Source organism: Pteronotus mesoamericanus, unplaced genomic scaffold (assembly GCF_021234165.1).
Source record: "Pteronotus mesoamericanus isolate MK-2021 breed Mesoamerican mustached bat unplaced genomic scaffold, CSHL_Meso_final contig_130, whole genome shotgun sequence".
Classification (NCBI taxonomy): domain Eukaryota; kingdom Metazoa; phylum Chordata; class Mammalia; order Chiroptera; family Mormoopidae; genus Pteronotus; species Pteronotus mesoamericanus.
The window spans coordinates 6,519,837-6,536,202 of record NW_026555060.1 but is presented as its reverse complement, the minus strand read 5'-3'; the positions used below and the strand labels follow the sequence as shown (position 1 = coordinate 6,536,202).

The 16,366-nt window shown below is 41.7% G+C and overlaps 1 protein-coding gene across 1 annotated transcript in view; it reads right to left on the bottom strand.

Moving 5' to 3' along the window:
* Positions 1-600: 600 nt before the first annotated feature.
* FRAS1 (Fraser extracellular matrix complex subunit 1) overlaps positions 601-16,366 on the bottom strand; it is a 422,802-nt gene continuing 407,036 nt past the window's right edge. The window contains exons 70-74 of the mRNA XM_054591913.1: positions 16,017-16,133; positions 8,266-8,432; positions 4,871-5,076; positions 3,645-3,791; positions 601-2,409 (exon numbers count right to left, since the gene is read on the bottom strand). Of these exons, the coding sequence (XP_054447888.1) occupies positions 1,816-2,409; positions 3,645-3,791; positions 4,871-5,076; positions 8,266-8,432; positions 16,017-16,133 (1,231 nt within the window). The 3' untranslated portion in view covers positions 601-1,815. The remainder of the gene's footprint in view (positions 2,410-3,644; positions 3,792-4,870; positions 5,077-8,265; positions 8,433-16,016; positions 16,134-16,366) is intronic.

Below are 16,366 nucleotides of genomic sequence, written 5' to 3'. Positions count from 1 at the left end.
AAACTGGTGTTTCTTTGTTCTAATGATTATTTCATAAGCTAAGTAGAAGCAAATTTTGGTTTTTTTTCCCTCCACTTGCCCTTGCGATAGTGCCACCAACTTCTCTCACCTCCCCTGTCTAAATTATTCCTCTCTCACTCACCCATGACGCCAGTCATTCGTTCACTCAACAAATATTTCTGGAGTGCTTGTTACGTGCAAGGCACTGCTAAGTAATCCGAGGCCCAGCCACACAGGTTCTGTTCCCAGGGAGCCTGGAGTCCGTTAGAGATGCCTAAAACCTTTCATAGTTTATTCTTTCTAGCTTTTAGGACCCAAGTGTTTCCAGTTTGGAATGTTCTCAAGAGCTTGGGTCTCTCTACTACAAATATTATACAATGTGAGTGCTATGTTACTTGCTCAGTGATTGTGGTAGGCCATGCATCAGGAGGAGATTGCGTCTTACACCTGAATACGGAAATGGTGTCTCCAGTTCAAAACAACATGACATGCATACTTACATTTTTGCCTAAGACAGGAACCAAAAAGAAACACAAAAGCAAACTGTGTACACACTATGTGAAAAATCGTTAAGCTGCTATTTGAACACTAAATCATTTTAAAGCCATGTGTTTATGGCCTTGTCATGTGCTGATATGGTAAAGTAAGTGCCTGAGCTACCAGAAAAGAACCCCCCAAAAGAGAAATCCCTGAAATACGGTACCAGGAATGGTGCCTTCATCTGCTGTGAGTATTGGTAGGCATCTGTTAACTGATTTCACTCTGGCCTGGGTGTTCTAATTTGCTTTATTCAAATGAATCGCTTATTTTCCTGAAACCCTAGCACAATAAAAACCCAACAGCTAGCAAAGCACATGTGCTTGTCTATTATTGGACTGGGCAAAGCCTGCGATAGCAGAAGTTTGGTAGGTTTTTTAAGCATCCATGGCAATATAGAAAAGGGCCATGCTGCATTGATCTTGTTTTGCAGCATCCTTTGACAGGGAGGATGTCCTGACACATCCTTGCAGCATAAACTAGTGGGCACAGGGACACCTCTCTGAGCCTAGGGTGTGATGCATCACTAACGTGCTCTGAGGCGCTTGCCAGGTCCCTCCTTTCCCCAGGTTTCAGTCACCCACTTCCGTAAGGGGGAGTTCTGCCATGCCTGAGGTCTGAGGACTGACAGGAGAGGCCCAAGATTTCCCCTACGAATTACAGAGAGGTGTCCTAGTCTAGAGCACTTTGAACTCCCAGGTGAAAAGGGCTCGGGAAATGCTAAGTACAATTAGAGGCCACAGAGTACAGGCTGTCAAGTGGATACAGTGAGCAAATACATCCACTGTGCTGATTACCAGAATTTTGAATGGACTCTGGATGTCAGCAGTTTGAACTGTGCTGTCCAGAGGCCCAGGAATAGCCCAAGCAGAAGAAAGCTGGAGGGGGGTGGGGAAACAAAGGCCCGGAATCCCACCGTCTCTCTAAGATCTGCCCTGTTCATTCCCCAGTCCTCTGAACTGCATCAGCTAACTTAATTGTCTTAACTTCTGCCCCAGTTCTAAAGCACTTGCTTTCTAAGGTCAGTCTTCCAGAAGGAGCAACTGTAGCTCCTGAGGCTCTTAAAGGGATCCACAGAAAGAACTACTCCCATCCTCTGGGGCTCTCGGTGGTTCTTTGTTGAATGAGGTAGCTCAGTTGAGTTGATGCAAGTGATGTGTGCCTTCTGCCGCTCAAAGCTATAGTTTTCCCTTTTTAATCTGCAAGATTATAAAAATACCAGTATTTTCCCCGTTATAAAAATGATTTTAGGAAAAAAATACAGATGGGTCTTCTCCATTAAACTTCCGTTCCATCTTGTAAATTGTTGTGAACTCTGACTTCCAGATTCAATTTTTTGACTTTAGCGCCTTTGAATGTGTAAGTGCCCTCGGCGTCACTCAGGATGTTGATGTTCCGCACAGTGCAGTACTGTCTGTTCACGTTCTTCTCCACCCTGTCTGGGCTCCTTTTGGGCACATCCAGCTTGGTATTCAGAGGGTATTCCTCCAAAGTGTCCTCTGTGGGCGGTTTCTTCCTCTGTTTCTGGCACTTTCTGGTGATGAAACAAGCCACCAAAAACACCAGAAGTAGAAGCATGATAGCAGCAAGTGCACTGCCAATAGATGCCCCAGTTTGGGACAGAGAAGCAGCTACAACTGGCTCTTGTATCTCCAGATTCAGGGACTTCATATTGGTGCCATTTTTGACTTGGTCCCCTTCATTGTCATAGATGAGGGAATCATCAAGGGTCAGCCGGCCATGAGGGTCCACCAGGTCCCTTCGATTGCGCTGCAGAGGGGCTGTGAGAGAGCGCTGGACCCGGGGTCCTGAAATGGTGTCAGGGCCAATGATGTAGATGACCTGGAGGTACCACTGGTGCCCTGCTTCCACCTGCAGGAGAAGGAAAATGAGACAAACTGAGCATGTCGTTGTCCACAGATAGCCTCTGACAGAAGGAAATGGACAGACAGTTGCTATCAGAAGCCTTGATACCTTTTATTTCTAAATTAGGATGATCTTGGTCCATCTATTCAGCTTTTTCTCTTTTTCTATCTGCATATAGGATAGTCAGAAGAATTTATTTTTCATAGTCTCTTTAGCTAGGTAAAAGTTTATGGTTTGTCTGTCTTCCTTGACAGCAGGGAAGTAATGGTACTAATAACCGCATTTAGTCCCAGTGACCTTTAACTGTTTGTCATGCTAATTTACAATTTATTTATTTTTAGAGAGGGGGGAGGGAGAGAGAAAGAGGAAAAGAAACATTGATGTGAGAGAGAAATATTGATTGGTTGCTTCTTGTACATGCCCTGACCCAGGACCAAACCCACAACCCGGGCATGTGCCCTGATTAGGAAGTGAACTAACTGGTGACCTTTTGCTCTATGGGACAATGCCCGACCAACTGAGCTATAATAGTCATAGTTAATTCCCTATTTATTGATGAGCTTTAACTGAAATAGTCATTCAACAAATATTCACTAAACACCTACTCTGTGCACAGTAAGCAGATACTTGACAAAAATTTACTAAATCTGAATACTCCCTGATTCATCCTCCGAGCAGTTACATTACCAAGGATTTTATGGCCATGTTATCTGCCCCCACTGAAACCCTGCTTGGTTTTGAACTAACTTCAAAAGAGTGACAATAGTTCTGAAGTCTAAGGTCATAGGTTACTATGTGGAGACAGGAAAAAGTGGAATTTGATCTTGGGAGTTCATGTTTATTACTGGGACTTAGAGTGTTTTTGCTTATCAAATACTAGTAATTCTTGCCATTCTAAATTATTGTATTATATTTATTACTTTGTTAAATGTTTTCCACATATTTGTGAAAATAGAGCCAAAAAGGCAGGCAATATAAAACAATTAAGAAAATCTAGAGTATCATAGGCACCCAGATGCACACAGTATGAAACTATATGCAAATTAAATAATTTTATCATTGCTTTGTTGTACGGGGGATAGATGGTGAAAATTCTGGGTGAATGATGAGCTTAACAACAATAAAAAAGATGTGCCAGCAAGATGCTGTATGAAGAAACTGACAGTCCAGAGATGATGTTTTCCTTTTTGCAACCTTTGAAGTGGCCTTGGTCCTATGCCTTCTCTTCTCACCACACTCACCTTGTAGAGTGCGTCTACTTTCAGAGTAAATCCATCCACACCTGGCATGCTACTGACCACGTGGAGATCAGGCAATTCGGAAGCAAAGTGGGCCTCAAAGGGCACGTCATGGAAGTACTTATCAGTCACCTCTGGCTGACTGCGGTCCTAGATTTTCGGGGGGAAAAAAAAGATTTAGAGAGATGGAACCACTGAACTGGCAGGTAGCAGTAACTGGGAGGAGCAAGGTTCTGTCCACTTCCCCCTTAGGTTGAGTCAGGAGAGTGTGTGTAGCAGAAACCCTCTCTTCAGGTTGGCCGCTGCCGCTGGGTGCCCAATGTCCTTTCCAAGGGCGGATGCTTGGAAGCCTCTGTGGTCTCAAAGCACAGAGTGGAATAGCCTAGATAAATAATTCTCAAGCTATTTGGTCTCAGGACCCTTAACACACTTAAAAACCAAGTCTTTTGTTTATGTGGTTTATAGCTCTCAGTATTTATTGCATTAAAAATAACACCAAAAAATTAAAAATACTTTTTTATGAATTCCTTTTACAATGGCAATGAAGAGCCCATTACATAGTAACATAAATAACTTTTTTTTTAAGAAAATACCTATATTCATCCCTACCTCCATGTAAGAGAGCTGGCATTATTTTATGTTTTTGCAAAATCTCTGGAAAAGAACTAGATTCTCACAACTTCTATTCAATCAGTTGTGATATGTTGTTTAGGCTGATATATGAAGAAAATGACTTCACACAGCTATGCACTTGGGAAAGGGAAAAATGTTTTGAATAGCTTTTATCAATAAGTTGATAAGTGGTATTTTTAAAAGGTTAGTTACAATGTGGGATCTGAAACCATATCAATAAACTTTCCATGCTCTTTACATTCAAGAAGAAATGAGTGTGAAAAAGGCAAGCATCATCATATTGTTATGAAAGTAGTTTTCATCTTGTGCACTGCCTGAAAGAGTGTGGAGGATATTCAGGGGTCTCTGGACCACACTTTGAGAAACACTGGCCTAGACTTCCTTTTCCTGGGCCACTGGTTACATCTTGTCTAGTTACCCACCGTAACCATCATATGTGGTAATATGTATTAAATTCAGCTGATCAGAGACAAACAAACAACAAATATATATATAAAACCATCAAGAATGGGGTTGGGTTCTATCAGCTTTAGATAGAATTCATAGCTGAGAAAACCTATTCAAGTGTCAGCTCTCTAACACTAAAAGTTACATACCAGCAGCAAGAATCTGTGCTTTAGGTGTTTGTTTGGCTGAATGCATCCATACTGTGGGCCTTCATTGTAGATTGTCCCCGTGGGATCAAAGAAAGGCACATAGCCATCCTTGCCAGTACAAAGATAGACTTTTTCCAGCTGGAGTTTGTAAGCAGAGTTAAGGTTTTGTTCTGGATTCCAAAGCACTCGGCCGTAAAGGATTTGACCTGGAAAGATTTACAGGCATTAATTAGGTCGGAATTTAGGTTTAAAGAGAAAGCAATGTCAAGGGTAAAAAGGATTTAACACACTCCCTTTGAGTCAAAAGTACCTCTCTATGAAGAGCTCTATGAATCTACATGCCCCTAAACTACTCATTAATTTATTTATTGCTTCTTTAACTCAGTATGTGTTAATAAGTAATTAAGGTGTACCAAGTAATCTGTTATCTGCAGGGGACACAAAGGTGAGTGAGGTGGCAGCTGAGAGGACAGAAATAATAGCTAAGTGATTGCTAAAAATAGCTAACATTTAGTCCTGGCTGGTGTGGCTCGGTTGGTTGGAGTTTTGTTCCGTACACCAAAAGGCTGCAGGTTTGATTCCCAGCCAGGGCACATACCTAGGTTACAGGTTTGATCCCAACAGGGAGTGTACAGGAGGCAACTAATCAATGTCTCTCTCCCCCTGCCCCCCCGCCGCCTCCCCCCATCCTCCTACCTCTTTGTCTAAAAGTAATGTAAAAAAAAAAAAAAAAAAAAGTCCTTGGGTGAGGATTAAAAAAAAAAGCTAACATTTATCAAATTCATACTATTTGCTTGGTACTATATTACGTCCTTTCCATGCAAGAACTCATGTAGTATTAACAACTCTATAAATGAGGAAATTGAGTCACTGAGTTGTTAAGTAATTTGTTGAAGGTCATAAAGCTTGTAAAAGGTGAGGGTGGGATTCAAGGTCTAGGTACTTTGGCTCTAAAGCCCACACTATTAACCACCACAATACTATGTTGTTATCAACAATAGAGGAAGGTACATAACATTAAATAAGCATATAGCTGAACACAGAAATCTGCCTGGGGAGAGGTATGGAAGGATTAACAAGGAGACAATATTTGAGCAGAACCTGAAACATGAGTAGGCATTTGTCAGAGCATTTGCAATGGAAAGGAGAGGCAAGGAGAACATTCTAGGTAAAGAAAACTGCAGTACAAAATACTGAATGCCGAAGGGCACAAGTCCCGGTGTAGCTACTGTTTCCTTAGTGCCTGCTATGGCAACAAGTTCTTCACCTACACTACCATATTTAACACTCCTAGGAGCCCAAAGAGATAGGTTCAATTACTATCCCTGTTTAAAATAACTTGTCCAAGTTTTCCTATCTGTGACATGAGGGACAGGAGTTGAGTACATTTCCATCTGGGCTCCAAACTCTTGCCCAGAGCATTTACTCTGTGGTAGGTCAGTGTGACTGGGTTGGAGGATGCACAGAAGTTCCCAAAGGAGAGGCTCCTGTGAAGATGGATTAATGATGCTGAGGATTTCGGACTTAAGTAACATGTAACATTGGAAAGCTTTAAGCAGGGGTGTAATATCAGCACACCTGGGCTTCAGAAAACAGAATGGAGGAAAGACAAAGAGACTGGAGATCAGGTAGGGGCTATTTTAATGCTCTGTGACAGATATTTAAAGTATAGCTGTGAGGCAAGGGGATGGATTCGAGGCAAGGAGTTAGATTCCATTCAATTTAATGACAGATGGGATGTGGGAGGTGAAGAAGTACGGTTTTCTCCTGGGGCACCTGGAGTATGGTGATACAGTCAGTGGGGACTGTATGGGAGAAGCGCACCTGGAGGGAGTTAAGTCCAGTTCTAGACATCTCTGGGTGTCTGAAAGACATCCCTGGAGAGGTCTGGTAGTTCTAGATTGTATGTGGAAATGAGAGATAAGGTAGGCTTTTATGGAATAGCTGTGGAGTAGTAGGAGTCTGGGAAATTCAGAGTAAATGGATGAGACAGGCTATGGGAATGGCCAGGGGTAGCACTGACATGAGAAGGAGCCAAGCGTGGAAACTGGGAGCAACAATACAGAACAGGGTCCCAGGGCAGGAGAGTAGGACGTGGTCAGAGAGGCAAGATGGTGTCAGGTAAGGCTGGCGCACAGGAAACCAAGTAGGAAGAACGTGTCGAAATCCATGGATTTGGTGTCATTGACAAGACAGAGTTCTGAGCTCTGGAGGGACAAACCCTGCCTGCACTAGGTGGCTGGATGCGTGATCGTGAAGAAAGGCCATGCAGACAGTGTATGCTCATCACTCCTTTAGGAATTTCTTCAATGAAAAGAAAAGGAGAAAATGAGCTGAAGTTTAAAGTAGAAGTAGGGTTGAGAATTTTTTTTTCTGTTAACAGGCAGGACTTGGATGTGTTTTTAGAATTAGAGAAAAAACTCAGATATGAAGAAAAGATTAAAAGTAAGAAAAAGGCAGAAGGGGTAATTGAGAGAGGAAAGGCAGGTCTTAAAATTAATGTATTCATTCAACAAATATTTAGTAAGCACCCAGGCACTGATGGCAGGGTGTGCAAATTTGATATTTAATCACAATCTGTATTCTCAAGAACTTATACTCAACTGGTAGAGAGAGGCAATAGATAAGTAAAATAATATCATATACTATAAAATATTAAAAATATGCTAAGTACTATAAAAAAACGAATAGTGGGAAAGTGAGAAATATGGCCTATGTTGGATTGTCTGGTATGGTCAAAGAAAGGCTCTTCGAGGAGATTAACATTTTTCTTAATTGAAGTTATTCATGGTGACAGTGGTTAATAAAATTATATAGGTTTCAGGGGTACATTTCTATAATACATCATCTGTATATTGTATTGTGTGTTGGCCACCCCAAGTCAAGTCAAGGAGGCTAACAATGAAGTGAAGCTGTGAAGGAGAAGAGCGAGATAGCCTTTTGAAATATCAAGGGAACCATGTTTGGGGCAAGGAGGAAGCAGAAGAAGCATTTCAGGTTGAGAAAGCATGACTGAAAGTACATACACATTTGGCACACCTTTGAGGGTAGTAGGCAGTGGGGGTCATACTGCAATCTCTCTGAGAAACTAGAGATAAAGCAACTTACCCAAAGTTAGTATGTTGGAATCTGGTTGGAAACCCTGTCTTCTGTGCTTTTTTCATAGTGCCAATAACTACACTGCCACGTACGTGATCTTACAATGAAATGACATGAAGGAAGAATATGGGTCTGTTCCTTGACTAAACATTGGCTGTCCTGGCATCAGCCCCAGGGGAATCTTCACTGGCAAGTTGGCTGAGCACTGATAAGCTGAGAGGCTAGCCCAGGGGCTTATCTGAAAACTTCTCAAATCCAGCCACAGTTTCTTTGTACAGGCGTAGGAAACAACTCACCCTTTGAGAAGGCTCCCTTGTAATCCATTTCTGCCAGTGACATATCAGATGTGTTGGGATCCATGAGAAATACTTTCTCATTATTGCAGAGCTGAAATTCAGTATTGAGAGAATACACAACTGGTACAGGGCGGTTGGTCTGCTGGAATGCAATGGGTATCAGGAATCTAAATGTGGGAGAAACAAGAGCTTCTTGAGAGTGGGTCAACTTTGCAAAGGTCAGTCAAGCTGCCCTCCCCTTCCCGCCCGTCTCAGGATTGTGAACAGCACTTTGTTGTAGGTGTTAAATATTTACTGAATGAAGAGGCGTAGGTGTTAAATATTTACTGAATGAAGAGGAGAGGGACTACATTAGTTTGAGTCATTATGAGGTTAATCTATTCTTTTGCACAGAAATAATCTAATTTATTGCTAGGTTTCTCCAATTGCTGAAGGAACCGCTGCCATGGTGCCCAGCATAGCTTCCTCCTTCCCATGTCCTCATGCCCTGAGACTTTGATTCTTTTAACCTGATCAAAACTTATTTATCTTGTGTCTCACTCTTCAAGACATCACTAGACAAATGCTCTCACTTCCCCGTACTCCAATATCCCTGGAATTCTCTCCCAGTCTTTTGATGGTGCTCTTTCCTTCTCTAAGTCTGGCAGATAAGGGCTCCTCCAGCCAGATGATCTTTCTTTAGGTTCTCTACTGCGTAGTCTCTACTGCTTTGGGGCTCATTTATTCAACAAACGTTCACTGAGCTTTTGTTATGTGATAGACATTGTTCTCATGATGGGAATTCACCTGTGAACAAAATCCTCACAGAGATTACTTCTAACAGTGAGATATAGTTAATAAAATAAGTTAAAAAATAATATCCTATCCTAGAAAGTAACAGGTCATTAGGAGGAAAATTATGCTAGGAGAAGTTCAGTCAGATATTTTAAATACGGTAGTCATGGAAGGCCTCAGTTGAAGGAAAACATATATGCAAGGGCTTGAAGGAGGCAAGGGAGTAAGTTCTGTGGCTATCAGCAGAAAGCTCTCCAGGCACAGGAAACAGTAAGTGCAAATGGGGTAACAAGTGTGCCCGATATATTAGATAAAGAGCCAATTAGCTAGAATGTCTGGAATGAGGCAAGTGAGGGAGATGAGACCAGAGAGTTAACCCAAGGCCATATAAGCCTTACCTCATGTGGTAAGAACTTCGGGTTAAAATGTGGAAGGGTTTTGAGAAAGTGGGTGGGATCTGCTGTGTTGAGAACAGACTTGGGGGAGGAAGCAGGGTGGCCTGTTAGGAGGCTAGTGCAGTAATCCAGGTAAGTGATGGCAGTGGTTCTGGCCAGAGCAGCTACCAAATGGCCATGAAAATGATTTGATTAATATTTTTTTAATAGGAGAAACCCATAAGCTTGGTGGACAGATTAGATGTGAAGTAGAAGAGTCCCAAAGTAGGAGAGGAGTCAAGGATGTTTTTATGAGTTTGAGTGAGCCCTGGCTGCTGTGGCTCAGTTGGTTGGAGTGTTGCCCCATAAGCCAAAAGTTCCCAGGTTCAATTCTTGGTCAGGGCACATGCCTAGCCTGAGAGTTCATCCCAGTCCTGATGTACAGGAAAAGGCAACAGATCACTGTTTCTCTCTCACATTGATGTTTCTCTCCCCCTCTTTCTCCCTCCCTTCCCCTCTCTCTAAATCAATAAGCATGTCCCTAGGTGAGGATTTAAAGGAAAGAGAGTTAGAAAATGTATCAGCAGAGAGTTTTGTAAGTAGTCAAATAGTAAATATTTTAGACTTTGTGGCCCTATGGTTTCTGTTGCAACTACTCCACTCTGTTTTTATAGCATGAAAGCAGCCACAGATGATCTGTAAATGAATGAATGTGAATGTGTTCCAAAATAAAACTTGACTTACAAAATCAGGTAATGGGATGGAGTTGGCCAGTGGGGCACAGTTTGCCATTCCTGGCCTCGAAGGTGGGAACTGCCCTTGCCTGAGATGGGAAAGTGGCAGGAGGAACAGATTGGCTGGAGGAAGATGAAGGATTCAGGGACAGGCAAGCTCACCCTCCTGAGAGGCCTATAAGAGAGCTAAGTGGAGACGCCGAGTAGTCCATCTGATGTACAAGTCTGAATTTGAGAGGTAAGCCCTGGGCTGGAGGTGCTCCTTTGTATGTAGAACCATGAGAATGGATGATGAATGAGAGTACCAAGGGAAAAGAGAGAGAAGAGAGACTGTTTAAGCATGAGACAGGGCACTCCGGATTCCGACTATGGTCAAGGGAAGGAACGAGCAGAACAAACAGTGAAGAAAAGCTAGTGAGGTAGGAGAAGAACCTCCAGATCAGGATATTCTCGCTGATTGAAGAAAGTGCTCCTAGGAGGAGGCCATGCAACTGTTAACTGCTGCTAAGGTGTCACAGAATGAAGACTGACACTCAACCCCTGATCTAGTCATTGGTGACCTTGATGAGAGCAAGCTGGGTTGAAGGCTGTAAGCAGAAGCCTGATTAAAGTAGACTCAAGAGATGACAGAAAGAGCAAAATTGTATATTGTAAATCTAGGCAACCCTTTAGGGACATCTTGGAGGAAAAGGAGAAAAAAGGAAGGGTGTAGAGGGAGAACTGCAAAAAATCAAGAAGATTTTTTTTGAAAGATGGGAGAATGTACTTCTTTGAAGTGTTGGTTGAAGTAGTTCATAGAGATGGAAGAACTGCTTGTGAGATGTTCTTCTTAAAGTGGACAAGAGGGTTGGGGTTCCAGTGTCTGAGTGGAATGGTGGGCTTTGGATTGGGACTAGGACTGGTCATTGGCGCTCAGAGGTGTGTCTGCAGACCCAGGAAGGTGGGTAGATATGGTGGCAGGGGTATGCGTGAGCTATCTTCTGATGGATAGATATGTCGGTAGGGGCACGCATGAGTTCTCTTCTGATATCTTCTGTTTCCTTGGTGAAACAGGACACGAGGTAATCAGCTGAGAGTGAGGATGGGAGATGTAGCAAGTTTGAGTAGGAAGGAGAAGAAATAAAATACGTGAGAAGAGAGAATGAAATCATTGCTCAGGGAACCATTGAACTTCCCTGAGAAGCTCTGAGGGCTAACTTCAGATTAGTGAGAATGAAGGTAAGGTTTCCTGGCTTAGACCTTGCTGGACATTGTGCTGGAACATTTTCCCCTCCTCTAAATGCACTCCTCCACTTAGTTAACTCTTGGTTATTCTCCAGATCTCAGCCCAAACACCACCTTCTCTACATAGCTTATCCCTTTTCTTTTCCCTTCCAGGCTAGGTCAAACCCCTTATAATTTGTTCTCATTACACTGTAAACCTCACTTTCATAGTACTCAGCATAATTTGATATTTTGTCAAAACATTTCACTATCTGATGTAAATCTGCTTCACCTATTACAGGTCCCACAGTCACGGCCCATATCTATCTGCTCACCCTTATATCTTCAATGCTAGCCAAGCTCTGGACACATATTTGTTAAAGAATAATGGAATAATGTATGAGTGATAATTTCAATGCTTTACTCTTCCAATGGAGTCTATCTGACCTTCTTTACTTGTCAATCAAAGGTGCTCCAGTGAGTAGATTTGAGAGGAGTAAAGATGGAACTTGAGGTGTAGGAGAAACCCATACAAACCATGACTGACCTGCTTCAACAACTTTGATAGGACCATTAGTTGCACCAGGAGTTCATATACTTGAGTCAGGGACGGGTTTTTCTTGCTAATATTGGCATTACCAGTATCCACATAGTGCCTGGCACATAGGATATTCAATAAATATTTATTGATTAAATTGAATGAATAATTGAGTTGAGATGGTGATGATGATGATTTATAAGGTTAGAATCTATGGCATATCTCACAAAATTAGGCATAATATGAAACATAACTCTTTGGAATGAAGTCTAAATTCCCTGAGTCTGTCTTCATTATTTTCTGTGTTATACTTCTATTGCATCCACATAGAGCCATAGAGATGATCAAAAGCAAGGTTGGGCCCAGGGAGAAAGTCACTCTGGGAACAATGGGGAAGGGTTCAACTCTGAAGCCTAGTGTACTCAACAGTGCTCTTCCCTCTGTGGCTTCCCTCACCCACACAGCCCCGAGCCCGCAGATAGGCTGCTTCTTTTGCCATTTTCAAACCACTGCTCCTGTCTTGTCTTTAAAAAATAAAATGCAGCACTTACCCTGGAGGAGATCTTCTTTAATATATACACTAAAAGGCACATATAATATTCTTTGTAATAGAGAAAATCTGGAATTGTAAGCCAAATAGAGTGGCCACATAAATTGTGGGATATTCCTACAATGAATATCTTAATGTAGTGAAAAACAAATTACAGCTATATGAATCAACACAAAAAAAAAAAGCTGCAGAGAGAATTCAGGTAGTCTGAAATTTTTATATAGATATTTAAAAAAACACGTAAAACCTCACAGAGGTAAATATGAGGTGAACTATAAACCAGGATAAGAAATGATAAATACAGATACTGGACTAGTGATTATCTTAGTGGGGAGGTGGGAGGGAGAGCAATTAGAAGGGGCACTGAGGGTATTTAACAGGTACTGGTAATATTCTTTTTTTTCTCTGACTCCATTTGTTATAAAATGGAAACAACTGTGCCAGTCTTGTGGGGGACCATTATAGTGAGAAGTAAATGTTTAGAGTTTAGTACAGAACCCACCACCTAGTCCACAATCCACACATGGTCATTAATATCACTGGCAGTTATTATTATTCATTTTATCATCAGCATCACAGCCCAAAGGATATTCAATTCACTGCAGCTGCAATTCATATTAAATAATGTTCTATTTCTTAAGGTTTATATGTGCATTACATGTGTTCTTAATTTAAAAACTTTATATATATACTCTATATGGTCTCCTGAATTTAAAAACTTTAGTACATGAATAAAATTCCCCAGCATATTTCATTACACTTTTGCCCTTTATCCTTCCTTATTGCAGCCAGTCACCATTTTCCTGGTCACCGGCCCGCCCACGTTTGGCTGACTCGGGTGCTCTCCTCTAGCATTGCTCCTGCCGTCCAGCTCGGGGAGTTCAGTTTCCATTTGGATGAAGCATCTAGTATGTTCTTTGGAGATACTTATGCTTCACAGTCGTACTAAGGACCATCTCCAAAAATCTCATTTTCAAACTCCTGACTTCTCTAACTAGCGCCTCCTATCTTTCCAGCTCTCCTCTTCTTTCCCACTGCCTCATTAATTCTGCCATCACACCAGGACCTTCTTGACCACGTTTACCAGGATGTGGAGGAACTGGTACATCGACACACCCATGATGGGAATGTACACACGCTGTTACATATTTACAAACATTTCAGTGTGGCAGTTTCCTAAACAGTTTAAACATACGTGATCCAGCCATTCCATTACTAAGTATTTACACAAGAAAATAAAAAGCAAAAAGCATATGTCCATATAAAAGCATGTGTGTGTGTCTGTGTGTGTGTGCATCTGTATCTCCATAGAAGCTTTATTTATCATTGCCATAAACTGGAAACAACCCAAATGTCCATCAACCCATAAATAGACAAAGTATAGCATACCCATACCATGGAATACAACTCACAATAACAGGAACATAATACTGATACACAAAAATATGAATGAATCAAAATAATCATGCTAAGTGAAAGATGCAGAAACAATGTGTACTGCATAATAACATTTATATAACTTTCTATAAATACAAATGAATGTGCGGTGACAAAGCAGGTCAGGGGATCCTGGGGAAAGGGGCAGTTAGGGTGGGATGGGAGGGAGGGATTACAAAGGAGTACGAAAAAGCTTTTGGAGGGAGTTGATGTATTTTCTGTCTTAGATGTGGTGAGGTTTCACAAGTGTATATACAGTATACAGTTGACCTTTGAACAATATGGCGGAGCCCTGACCTCCACAGAGTTGAAAATCTGCATATAACTTTTGACTCCCCCAAAATTTACTAATAGCCTACTGTTGATGGGAATCCTTACCAATAACACAAACAGTCAATTAACATGTATTTCATATGTTTTATATATTACATACTGTATTCTTACAATTATGTAAGGTGGAGAAAAGAAAATGTTATTAAGAAAATCATGAGAAAGAGAAAATATACATACAGTATTTATTGAAAAAAATCCACATATAAGTGGACCTGGGCAGTTCAAATGTGTGCTGTTCAAGGGTCAACTGTGTGTGAAAATTTATCATATTGCATATATTCTTATGTGCGGTTTATCTCACATCAGTAATACGACAATTTAAAAACAACCCTCTTGGGCCCTCAGCACTGCACAATCTGCTGCTCTTGATACCCTCTGGTAAATTTATTTTCCCACTCTCTGAGATAACGGTATCACATCCTCCTCTTTTCTCAAACCTCAGTGTTCCTCACTTCCAGCTAATGCTTGGCTTCTCATTTCAAAGAAAGTAGATTTGATCAAATATCTACTTTGTCATCCTTACCCTCCCAGTCTGCTAACTCCTCTTTCCCCATCTCCATAGACTCCGTCTACCTTCCTCTTTCAGTGGGTGACATCCTCTGCTTCTTGCTAAGGCTAGCCCTGACCTGGGTCTCCCTCCGCCCCCTGCCCCTACACAAGGACTTGGCTCTGTAGATTTTCTTTCTCTCACTTCATTATCAAATTTCGCACCATAGGCCAATAGGGTTATTCCCACCAGCACACAACATCCTGAAATATTTTTCAACTTAAAACACAAATAAAACTTTCTTTGATCCCTCATATTTCTAGCCACTGCCCCTGTCCTCGATGACCTTTATAACAAAATTCTTGTGCACCGCTAAGGCTTTACTTCCTTTAGTTCACTGAACCTGCCCTTTGTCAAGATTATCATGGATGTCCGTATCGCCAAATCCAATAGCCAATTCAGCCTCTTAATTTGAAAGCCATTCCGAATTATCTTCTCTTAGTAGTAATGTCAGATTTTGTCCTTGACATTTTTTTTCTCAGAAATGTTTTTAATTTACTTTGCTCCGCTCCTAGAAAGGTGGCATTAGACTATAAACAGCCTGAGAACAGTGGTGATTTTAATCCTCTGCTAGAATTTCCATGTCTAGGCCAGAGCAAAGCCTCTAGTAAGAGCTGACTAGATACTGGTTGAATGAGTAAACATTGGTACAATGCAATCTCAGGTCTAAGGTGGGTACGAGCTGATGCATAGTTGATTCTCTTTATATGTGGTGGTTATGGACACTGAATTAGTGAATACTGAACCATTGTTCCTAGGGAAATACAGGATAGAGTTCCTGCAGTCTCTGTTCCCAACATTTCCATCAACTGATCAATACCTAACCACGTATGTGCTGTTTAAAGACATCTTATTTAAAATACATTGTCTATTTATAATCATAGAACGCATGGCAGCAGCACTATGGAGGCACATCATCACAGCCTGCTCATGCTTAGGAACACTAGACGGTGCTTCAGCACTATACTCAGGAGCCACTTTAAACAAGGAAATTGCCAGTGAAAAGCACAAAAATTGAAAAGCCATGGCACTAAATAGACTGTGAAAGGACACTTGTTACGGTACAAGAGCTGAAACAAGATGGCTGAGCGCTGCCTTGCTCTGGCTGAGCTGGGAATGTGTGCGTCAGGGGACTCAATATTTTGTCACTCTGCACGTTCGCACATGACTGTGAGATTACCCTGGAACTGGTTTAGGGTTTACAAATAAGTGTTAGCCTGTAGGCAAATTCATAAATAATGAGGATTGACTATTTCCCTACCTTTCTGGGGCATGTGCAGTGCAGGCCAAAGGCTTCTCTCCTGGGTCCACCCACGGCTGTGTGGGCTGCACAGTGCAAGGGATCAGGTAGATGGTGTACTCCCCAGAGTAGTCCTTCCTGGGAACAGGCAGAGCAGACTACGGTTAGAGGGAACAAGTTATGGGTTCCTCACTCACCCAGCAATACACGGAGTTCGTTGAACAGTTTTCAGATGGTATTTGTACCCCGCCTCTAAGAACATGATGAGCCTACAAACACAGTTTTCAGGAATTCATCACTGATTATTCAGATCTTCAGAGTATTATCCAGGTGCTAAAAGGAGCTACTTTCATTTATTCAAGTCCTTTTCA